Source organism: Monocercomonoides exilis (genome assembly GCF_001643675.1).
Source record: "Monocercomonoides exilis strain PA203 chromosome Unknown scaffold22-1379369, whole genome shotgun sequence".
Classification (NCBI taxonomy): Eukaryota; Preaxostyla; order Oxymonadida; family Polymastigidae; genus Monocercomonoides; species Monocercomonoides exilis.
In genome coordinates, this window is record NW_027150567.1 from 458,059 (window position 1) to 468,987 (window position 10,929).

Genomic DNA, 10,929 nt, shown 5'->3' on the forward strand with positions numbered 1-10,929 from the left:
AATCCCAAAAGCCACTCCGAAGATCACCCCAACAACAGAACACTCTCTGTCTTCACCACTTTTCTCTTCTTGTTGTTCGACCATGAGCTCATATCCTCATTCAAACTCAGAACTCCCCTCACCCATATCTGCATCTCCCAAGTGTTGAAAATTAATTCCAGCTGCGACTTCGACACTTCAATCGCAAACTCATTTTCATTCACATATGACAGCATCCCAAATGATGGAAAAATCACTTGCTCCTTCTTGCTCCCACCCAACACGCTTAGCAAAAACATCTCATACGAAACCGCACATGGAACCAGATTCCCACCAGCAAATGAAACTCTTATCTTGTCTCCTTCTTCTTTTCGCATCCTACTCAAAACATATGGTCGGCAGAACACATGCACTATCTCCACAAACTCCCCAACCACCTCTTCTCTCCCATCACTCACATCCTGCGCATCCCAATCCACCACCCCGCTCAGCGTGCGCCCATGGTTCTGGATCCACAGCTCAACATATTCTCCTTCTCCACCCCTTTCTTCATTTCTCCTTCCTGTCTCCTCTGAAACAGACTCAATCACCATCGTCCGATATTCACACTCAATGTTCCAACAAACTGATCCATATTTCTCATCCTCCGCATTGTTTCTCATAAATAAAACATCTCTCACAATCACTTCCCCCTCAATCACCCCAACCGCTCCAACTGAGCAATTCTCAAACCTTGTCGACTCAATCACCCCACTGCACTTTCGCAGCGCAACAACAGACCCCCAAATCGACAGCTCTTGTGCCCATCTCCCTGCCCTTCTGCACCATTCACCCCTCCCTCAACACCCTTTCTCCCGCTAACCCTGCAGTTAAATATCTGCACAATGCTGTTCACTGCTTTCACCACAATCCCCTCTCCTCCATCATCTTGCTCAATGCACAGCTCCGAATCACCAATCGAAACGTTTGACCATTCAAAACTCATCAGCGATCCACCCCCACTCTTCGCCACATTCCTCAAATTCATGTTTGAGATTGTTGTGTTCTGCTTTTCCTTTGCAGACCACGTTTGTCAAATGATAGACTGCTCCACCTTCATGTTTGCAACTTCCACATCGCTCATCCACACCTCGCACTCCTGCACCACTTTCACAAGTGAAGATGTCTCATGCCCTTTCCCACCACTCGATGTGATAAAAACATCCTTCACTACAAGTCTTCCGCTTCCTCCCTCCAAAATAACAACATATGGTGAAGAAATTCTTGTTAAGTTTTCGTCTATCCCCAATGACAACAATGTGAGATTCTGGCTTGTTGCTCTGAACAAAGTCAGTGAAGTCACTCCAGGCGATCCTGTTCCAATTGCGCTTCTCTTTTTCCCTTTTCCAACAATCCGCACATCCTTCATTCTAATGTTGATCGTCAAAGTTTCAAATGAATGCTTCCCATCCAGCAGTTCGATCGTCGAATTTATATACAGCTGGTTCTTCTCAATCGCAACTCCAATTGTTCTGCATGGCGCAAATCCCTCTATTCCACACTTCTCATTTCTGTCGTCCACACTCACCCCCACAAGTCGATGCTCAATCACCTCTTTCAGCCACCTCTTCTTTTCAGTGCATTGAAATGCCCAACCATATCCGGATGAATTATATTTGTACAAAATTCTCTGATCATCTTCATTTGTTGTGTAGCTCTCGCAAAACTGATTATTTGTTGTCAGAAAAAGATTGGATCGATCTTGAAAAAACACTTCATTGCCATACGGAACGGATTTTGTTTTGCAGTTGCATTCAAGAAGATACAAAAAATAACTATAATATGTGTCACTTGGTGCATGATATTGTTCCGAATAAAAGTATAGACCTCCATTATGCGAGTGTGCCGAGCATGTGTCAAACAGAAAGCTTCTCATTTGAAATAGATAAGGAATTTTTGTACAAAACACTGCGCCACAACAAGAACCAGAAACTGATCATAAAGAAAAATTACAATCATACAAGCATTCATCATCTTCTCCTCCCTTTTTACCCCCTGGGAATCTTGATTCATCAAACCAAAATCATTAATCTGAAGTCCTCCTCCTGCTCCGCTTCCTTCACAATTCTGAAAGTTGCATCAGCTAATCCAGCTGCATGAATAAATTCAATTAGCATACATTCCTCCTCCATAGCAAGTATGTGCGATACAAGCGTTGAATGTGTTGTTCTCAATCTTGATGGTATTGATCGAATAGCACAAAATTCCTCCCCCTGCATAACATGCAAAGCAATCATTGAGCAAACAATTAGTAACCGCAAATTTCAGATATCCTTTATTATACTTACAGATATCACCTCTACTGGATATATCGTCTGGCCACGAATCATTCGTTCAAGTCATCTTGGATCCGTTCCATTCACATCAAGCAAACGTGTTTTCTCCACTGTTTGATATTCTCCGTCTCGTTGTCCTCAATGTGTTCTGTTCGCTTCCTGTGACATTAACATTTCGTATGCGACAACATCCGACAAATGAAGTGTTTGAGACTGTCAAAGATGCCAAGGGGTTGTTGAGGGAAGGAACAATCCCTCCATCATATGCATCACAGACTGATGAAAATGAGCATCCATCCATCAGAGTGCTACTGTCACAACCCGGAATTGACGCGATCGACCCACAAGGAGGAATAGATGACCCATTAAAGAAATTCAAATCTATGGTAGAAACACTCTCAGCAAAGAGAGACGATAAAAACGGTTTCGAAGGGATAACAAACAATGAAAAGCACGATGAACAAATAGAAATATGGCTAAATCAAGATAAATCGGATTTCGATACCTTGGAAGGTTCAGTTGAAAATAGTCGTGGAAATTGTGAATTCATTGAATTTGACGAAATAAGAGTAATGTTTAGTAAAACTCCACAACTTTCAGCCAAATCCAGCGGATGCACTCCGTTTTCCTCGTTTATTCTGCAACAGCATATCGTCACGTTGCTCCCATCATTTGCACAGGCTATCCATTTTCCTTCGTCTGCCTTCATTTCCAGCTCTCTCCACTCCACTGACAAATTCTTTACCACAATAAAGCCTTCCAGCAAACTGCCCTCCACATGCATACCGTTTCCTGTAGTGCTCAGCGCATTTGATGAACTGTATGCTCTTTTATCCTCAAAATAAATTTCATTTTCATCCAAATCATATCCTTCGACAGATTCTTTCTTCGCTCCTTTCATCTCGGATCTTCCAGACTTGTCGCGATCGCGCTCAGAAAACGTTTCGAACAGTGGTTTCTTGTCTTTGTTACCTTCTCAACTGCACTTCGCTTCGGAGCTATCATTTGCACAAAACACTCTGCCATTTTCGATACTAATTGTTCCAGTCATAATTTTTTCAGCAGACGCAACGCCAACAGATTCAGAATGCAATTTCCAAAGCAAAAAGCTAACGATAAACATAGGGGATATCATGGGAGTACAATTGTGAGTCTTTTATAGAAAGGTCCAATCCCAATAGATGGACATAATCCTAGATTGTTATTTTTCGGGTTATTATATTTTTATAAAAATAAACCCTTAAAACCAAAATAAACCTAATGAAACGGCATTTTATAAACATGAACAAATATTCTTGTCCTTCAGTTGCACTTTTGTCAACTCAAGCCCTAAAATATTTTCTTTTTAAAGATCACTTAATTGAAAAACATCAAAAAATACTTAACAAAGTATTTATAAGGGCAATATACAATATATTAAGCAGTTTACATACAAATTCTTAATTCACAATTATTTTGTTTTTCCAAGAAAATTTTATTTATTTAGAGTAATGTCCACCCATTGGGAAAGTTCCAATAACAATATCTTTTCAAGCTTCTGTTTTGGTTATGATCAAAAAAATTCGATAATAATAACTTTTTTCTTTATCAATACAGCAATGTTAAGAGAAAGGAATTGTCAATTTGTATCTTTAACAGTAAACTTTATTTGAAAATATCATCAAGTTTTAAAATTTTATTTTCATTTTAAAAATAAAAAATTAAAAATTCAAACAAAAAAATTTATTAACAAATAGATTCAATGCAGATTGGATCACATAATTCAAAATGATTAAATAATTTAATATTATGGGGGTTATTTAAAATTACCTCTGTTTATTTGAATTGACTGGCTTATTTTAAAAATACACATGCGATTTTGAATTAAATGTTCAAAACATGGAAATAGATAACATTAAATGATTTAAATAAAAGATTGATATAAATTACTATTGGTAATCTTGATTCTCTATTAACAAAAATTTTGATCTTTCAATAATCAACTTCGAAAAAATAGAATAATTCAATAATTCGTTAAAAACGTTATTCAAGCTAATACAATCGAAAACGTGAGTTGTATAATGCGAGTGTGAATAATTATTGCATTTAAAATTCATTTTTCACAATATACAAATCATAAAAGCTTCTGAAAACTTTTAGTTTATTTCTTCGCAATTGAGAGGTATTACTGAAAACTGTTTCACAAACAACAACTTCTGTGCCATTTTGTTCAGCACTCATTAGGTAATTTCTGCTTTTTTCGATTTAAGCAACAGAAATTTACAAACAATATTGTTTTTCATTTTTCGCCTAGTTGATAAACAATACCTTCAATCATTTACGTGAAATATATAAAAAACTGAATGAAAAAGGTATGTGTGGTTATTTTTCAAGATTTCGTTTTGAGTATGAAACATTTCAATTTTTAACAAATTTAACTTTTTCGATATTCATCTAATTATTTATCCGATTTCACATTTTTCTTACAGTTCCAAATTCTATAAACATTTTTCCTTTGGATATCCCACATTTATAACACTCTCTATCCTCAGGATTACTCCTAAGTGCAAAAAGAATTTCGACGATCTCATCTATTTATTATCTCTCGTCTAAATTAACAGATTTCTATTCCTGCACGCTCAAACCATCATCAACAGTTCTGTCTTCCTTCAATTTTACAGCTCCGACACTTTTTTCACTGCCTTCAGCATCTCTTTCTTCCGCCAAACACAATCTTCAGCAAATAATCCTGTGGAAAACGAAGGATCAGAAAATAAAAGAGAAACGCCAGGAAGATTCACTTCATTTGGACTGGACAGCAACAAATTTGAATGGTGCACGTGGTTAAATACAAATGACGGAAATGATTGATGTGGAGCACTTAAAGTTATTTGCGCAAATGCGAATCTCACAATCACTTCCTACTCATTTTTCAATTGCTCAACCAGTGATCATGGAGGAGCGTTGCGTTGCGATAACCTGCTGAAAATTGACATTATAAAATCCAACTTCTCGAATTGTTCAGCTGCTCATGGAGGAGCAACTTGCATAGCTTGGCCACAATCAAATTCTGTTTGGGCATTCTCAGAAAATAGAGTTGAAAATTGTTCAATAACAAATTGGTGTGGAACTGGTTGGTATTTTTACATGGGAAGTACACCAACAAGTGCTCAATTCCTGTTCACCAAATGCAAGTGCATTTCAAATACTGGCGGAAATGCAGCAGGTTCTATCACTTTTTATTATCCTCCAAATAATAAACCATATCAGTTTCTAATTAATGACTGTCGATTTATTAATAACAAAATAAATCCTTCTTCCACTAATGGAGGGGCTGCATTATGTTTCACAAATACTTATTCCTGGATGAATGGGAAAAAATTCATAACACTCTGTTTCTTCGATGGAAACACTACAACAAATGGAAGAGGAAATGATGTCTTATTCAATGAAAGCAGCATCACCCTATCTCCTTTTGAGAACTGTGGATCAGCAACCCCAACAAAAAGAGTGTGGAATCAAGGAACGGTTGATAGCGATGTGTTCAATGGCTGGCTCCCCCTCATTGCCCAGAACAAAATCGTTACCAACAATGGAACTAATTCTGATGCCTGTGGCAGGCCCCAACAGATCCCATGCGCCACCATCGAGTATGCCCTCGCTGGCTTCATTTCTCTCCTCCAAGACGCTTCTCTCACCCTCCTCACCTCAACATTGGTTCCAACTCAAACACTCACTTTCAGCGCTGTTGATACAAAAATCACTGGAAATGGCACAACTGCCACCACCATCGCCTCCAGTGGCATTCCTCTAACACCATCTTCTTCTTCTTCTTCCTCTTCACCAGATCCATCTGCCTCTTCTGCCCTCTTCCAACAGACCCAGGGCTCCCTCACAGTCTCTGCCCTCGCCATCGCCCACAACTCCACAAACACCATCACCCCCATCCTCTTCCACCTCTCCAATGACTCCGCTTCCCTCAACCTCAACACAACCACCATCACCGGAACAACCCCATCTTCATCATCAATCACAAACCCCCTCTTCTTCCTCACTGCTGGATCTCTCGCCCTCAACCACACAGCAATCACCAGTCTCGCCCTCAACAGCCAAAGCATCTTCCACCTCACCTCCCTAACCGTTCCCCTCACCCTCAACTCCTCCAGCATCACCGATATCACCTCCACAGCCACCCCCGCAAGCTGTGTCCTCTCCTCCACCACCTCCCCTGCCCTCTCCCTCTCCCTCACCAACTGCACCATCAACAACATCAACTCAGAACAGTTGAGCCAACAAACTGCCACCAATGGCGGGTGCATCTCATTCGGCTCATCTGCCTCTGCCAACTCGTTTTCAGTGAGGAACTCCACCTTCTCCAGCTATTATGTGAGCGAAAGTTTAATGGAGATCGAGAAAATGAAGGAGGAAAAAATTACAGAGAATGTGGAATGCTTCAAAAAACAGATGCAAAGGCGAAAGGAAGAAAATGAACTTCTTTACAAAGAAGTTGGCATTAGAAAATTTACGGGAATGTTGTATGAAAATGAAGAGAGAAATGATAACGAAAGTAAAGAAGATGCGTGAAGTGATAAGAAAGAGAGAGGCTTAATAAAAGAAAAAGAGAAAGATCATTTTGAAATTACGAGATTACGACAAAAGAGATAGCGTGATTGAAAAAATGAAAGGAAATAAGGAAAATGAAAAATGAAAAGGAAATAGACCTACGATTCTGCAACTTTTACATCACTATCCAATGAAAATATGATATTATATTCTGTATAATAGAACACCAGAATGAAACAAATTTATTAATCAGAATTTAACAGAATATCGTTGTTTTCTTTTTTTATTTTAGTAAAAACGATAAAAATTATCTTCAAAGTGAATCATTCTTCACTTAAAATTCAAAACAAATAACATTTTCACTTTATTTACAAATTATTTATTTAACATTTATTTAATTTATGCATATTTACTCGCTAACGTAGAATTATCAAGATTTCATTAATGAAATCGTAAAAAAGGTTTGCTTTTTCTTTTATTTCCACTTTATTTTTGTAAGTGTATTTTGATTGTTTTATTTTCCTTTCCCACAATTATTATTAATTTAAATGATCTTTTCTAATTTAAAATCTCTTGTTGATTTTTAATTTTTGGCCTTTAATTTGAATTAAGTGGTCTTTATTCAAATTAACATAGGTTTATTAAAAATACCTCCATTAATTCAAATTTCCCAATTTTATCTGCATTGTATCTAATATATGGGTAATTATTTATGACATCATTATATTTTTAACAATAATTTTTGTTCGAATATTTCCCTTTTGTATCAATGAAAAAGCACAGAAAAAATAAATGACGGTATAATCCGAAGATATCGTCATCCTCAGATCTTGATGAAATTTTGTCTGTAACTCATCAATGCATTGTACATTAATGTTACACTATTGTCGCATGTCGGAAGTTAATGGTTTTAGAATAATAAATTTTTTAGCAATTTTTATGATCTAAAAAATGAATAGGAAAAAAATTTTTAGAGTGATATAATTTCATCAATTATACATGAAAAATGTCATATTTAATAAAAACGATGTGAAACAATAATCAACAATAATTTTAAAAATTCTTGAAAGAAAAAATTTAATTTTCCTTTATAAAGAAATAAATTTTTTAAATATTGACTTCACATTTATTTGTGATTTTTATAAATTAACACTAAAGATAAATCATTCAATAAATTATAAAATTCAAGATGCAGATGAATTAATTTAGATATTCCTTTCTTTTGAAAAACTTAATCTCAAAAATAAAAAAATAAATTTTGATCAAAACCCATGAAACAAAAAAAACGGCATAGGTGTAGATCGTACCACTTTCAGTTTGTATTTTTTCAAAATATAAATATTAATGCGTTAATCTACATAATTTAACAAAGCGATCCAAGGAGGGAAATTTCGAAATTCAATCATGAAAATTTTCACAAAAATTCGATTTTTTGCAACCCATAATATTTTCATTAAGATCACAAAGAATTAAAAACTCAATTTCCTGGCTTTACAAAGTTCAGTACAACTTCACAATGCAATATTCAAAGAGGATATAATATTTTTATTTGTTGAACAATCGAATTTTACATATATTGTTTATTATGAAGTTATTTTATTTAAAGTCAATGTTTTTACTGAACACAAATTAACGCACAATTGCGGATATTACAAACGATGCAGTGACAGATATAACAACATTTTAAGATGTCTTTTTTTTTTATTTTTAAATTGTTATCGATGTTAATAAGATAATTGTTGGAATATTTTCTATCTTCCTTTTTTTCCATGATTAATCTCAGATGCATTTGAAAGATTTATAAGACACAAGTTTTGAAAGAGTTAAGTTTTCAAGGAAAGAAGAGAGTGGGCACCGAAAATTCATTAATGGAGAGAATATGAAGAAGCTTAATGATCTGAAATCATAGGAGTTTGATTAGAGAAATGGATTGATCAGAAAGGACAAAAGAATGAGAGGCGAAGACAAAGAAGAAGAAATGACTTGTAGGAGGAAAACTTTGAAGAAACCTTCACACCAGATGAAAGGTTAAAAAGCTGTTTGACTGAGGTTGGGATATGCAGTGGAGCTAGGGCTTACTGAAGGGATGAGAAGGCACGGAGCATTAAACAAAATCGTCAAAGTTCATTAGAACTTCATTATCGAACAAGGTTTGCTGAAGCGTTGGAAGAAAAAGAAAAAGAAGAAAGAAAGAAATGAATTGGCATGAAAAAGTGAAGATTTTAACGATGTGCAAATTAAATGGATTGTTTCATATTTGCGAGAGATGTATCGACCTTCAGCTATATTACTAGCATCACCTATATGTTCATTTTGAAGATGATGGTTGTAAGGTTGTGCGTTTCCGAGCAGCAACAGCAAAAAAAGAAGATGAAAGTTTTGAGAGAGAAAGACGAAAAGAAAGGAAGAAGGGAGTTAAATTGAAGCAGGGATGAGATTTTTCAATACAAGTGATATAAGAAGAGGATATGATGGAAAAGCTCATTTTATGTGGAGCAGCTGCTGAAGTTGACAGAGCGTTCAAGTTGAGACGGGGAAAGTTGGCTGTTGGAAAAAAGAGGAAAAGAAAACAAATGATGAACATTGAGTATTACGGAGATTATCGAGTGAAAGAACGAAAAGAAGGAAGAGAAGAGTGGAGGCGAAACAAAGAGACTACTTAAAAATGCGTGATGGGAATGGAGAGGGATATCTTAGTATGCTTTTTTTCAAAAAATCTTAACTTTTTTCAAAGGAATTTCAAACATAGCTTCTCGATTTTCCATTTTTTTCTCATTCAAATTGTTTATTTCTATTTTCTTTCATCTTCTTTTTCGTTCATTGCTATTTGGGGTTAATTGTTGTTTGTGAAAAATTATTATTTTCCTGTTTTTAACAAAGTATTCACAACAAGTTCTATTATGGTAATGCATTACTGCTTTATTTTGGCATTTCAAAGCTGCTGATGTTGGCTGACGCACTTAAAAAAGAAACGAGTGCAATTAAGTTAAAGCTTTCACAAATAAAAAACAATATATTCAATTATTCATCATTTTAAAAGTATTTAAAAATAAAATATAAAATATTACAAACGAATAAATAGAGCATACAAATAATTTTAAAAAATCACAAAGCTGGTTCAAAAAATTGCTTCTGCCCAGATCACGAATTATGTATCACTATCTACGTGTGTGATTCGATATTTGTACTGTAGAGCTTGAATTGACTTTTTTTTCTTCAATAGCAATTATTAGAAACTGTAGCGGAGTGGGCACGAATGTCAATTCCAATATTAGATTCACCTTTAGACTTAGGATTATCCCTTATTTTTGCAAACAAAAATATTGTAACTTCACCACGTATCACAAACACGCTCGGCGACAGATTTCTTGCGAATTGTGATCGATCCTCCATGCCCAACACCCAACTGCCCTCTTGTCACACTCAACAGCTCGACAGTTGATGATAGAAAAGAAATTACTCCTGTTCCAATCGTATCCTTATCTTGACCTGTCCCAACAATTTAAATCTTCTTTTCTCCAATCTCAATTGTTGTTGCCTCACTTTTGTGATCCTATTCTATCAGCGTGATTGCCAAGCTTATTTGTACCTCACACATCTCGAACGCCTTCTTCACTGTCAGACATGGACTTGATTCATTTGCCCCACACAGCGGAGATGAATTATTTCCATTCACTGAAACATATATCGTCTTGTCTTTCAGCCAATCCTTCTTTTCCATGTGCTGATATGTCCAAGCACTTGCATTTGCATAATTATATCCGTAGCACACTCTCTTGTCATCTGTATTTGTGGTGTAACATTCATAGAATGGATTATTGGATGATAAAAAGACGCTGTAGTAATCATGATACATTACATCATGGCCGTAAGAGGGGTTGTAAGAACATTTGCACTCGTAGAAAAAAGGAAATAGCAATAGATTCTATCATTTGGGGTTGTTGGTCTGTTCGGATTTAAATGAAATCCTCCGCCATATGATGATGCATTGCATGAAATGAACTGAATGCTCCTCATTTTGAATTGTGTCTCAGGAACAGTTTTACAAAACATACCTCCGCCATAATTGTTTGTAACCGAACATGATGTGAAG

At 35.9% G+C, this 10,929-nt stretch overlaps 3 protein-coding genes across 3 annotated transcripts; 1 reads left to right on the forward strand and 2 right to left on the reverse strand.

Moving 5' to 3' along the window:
- Nucleotides 1–23: 23 nt before the first annotated feature.
- On the reverse strand, nucleotides 24–2,150 carry MONOS_7539 (uncharacterized protein; the record flags this gene model as incomplete). Its single annotated transcript, XM_067877873.1, has 4 exons — nucleotides 24–694; nucleotides 760–1,033; nucleotides 1,109–1,684; nucleotides 2,037–2,150. 4 exons carry the CDS (start codon nucleotides 2,148–2,150, stop codon nucleotides 24–26), a joined length of 1,635 nt encoding a protein of 544 aa, XP_067727447.1.
- A 47-nt stretch (nucleotides 2,151–2,197) lies between these two features.
- MONOS_7538 (uncharacterized protein) lies at nucleotides 2,198–3,456 on the forward strand (the record flags this gene model as incomplete). The annotated part of the gene is made up of 3 exons (XM_067877872.1): nucleotides 2,198–2,200; nucleotides 2,309–3,114; nucleotides 3,174–3,456. The coding sequence occupies 3 exons, from the start codon at nucleotides 2,198–2,200 to the stop codon at nucleotides 3,454–3,456; spliced, it is 1,092 nt and encodes a 363-aa protein (XP_067727448.1).
- Nucleotides 3,457–5,998: 2,542 nt separating this feature from the next.
- On the reverse strand, nucleotides 5,999–6,535 carry MONOS_7537 (uncharacterized protein; the record flags this gene model as incomplete). The annotated part of the gene is made up of 1 exon (XM_067877871.1): nucleotides 5,999–6,535. The coding sequence occupies one exon, from the start codon at nucleotides 6,533–6,535 to the stop codon at nucleotides 5,999–6,001; it is 537 nt and encodes a 178-aa protein (XP_067727449.1).
- Between the last annotated feature and the right edge of the window lie 4,394 nt (nucleotides 6,536–10,929).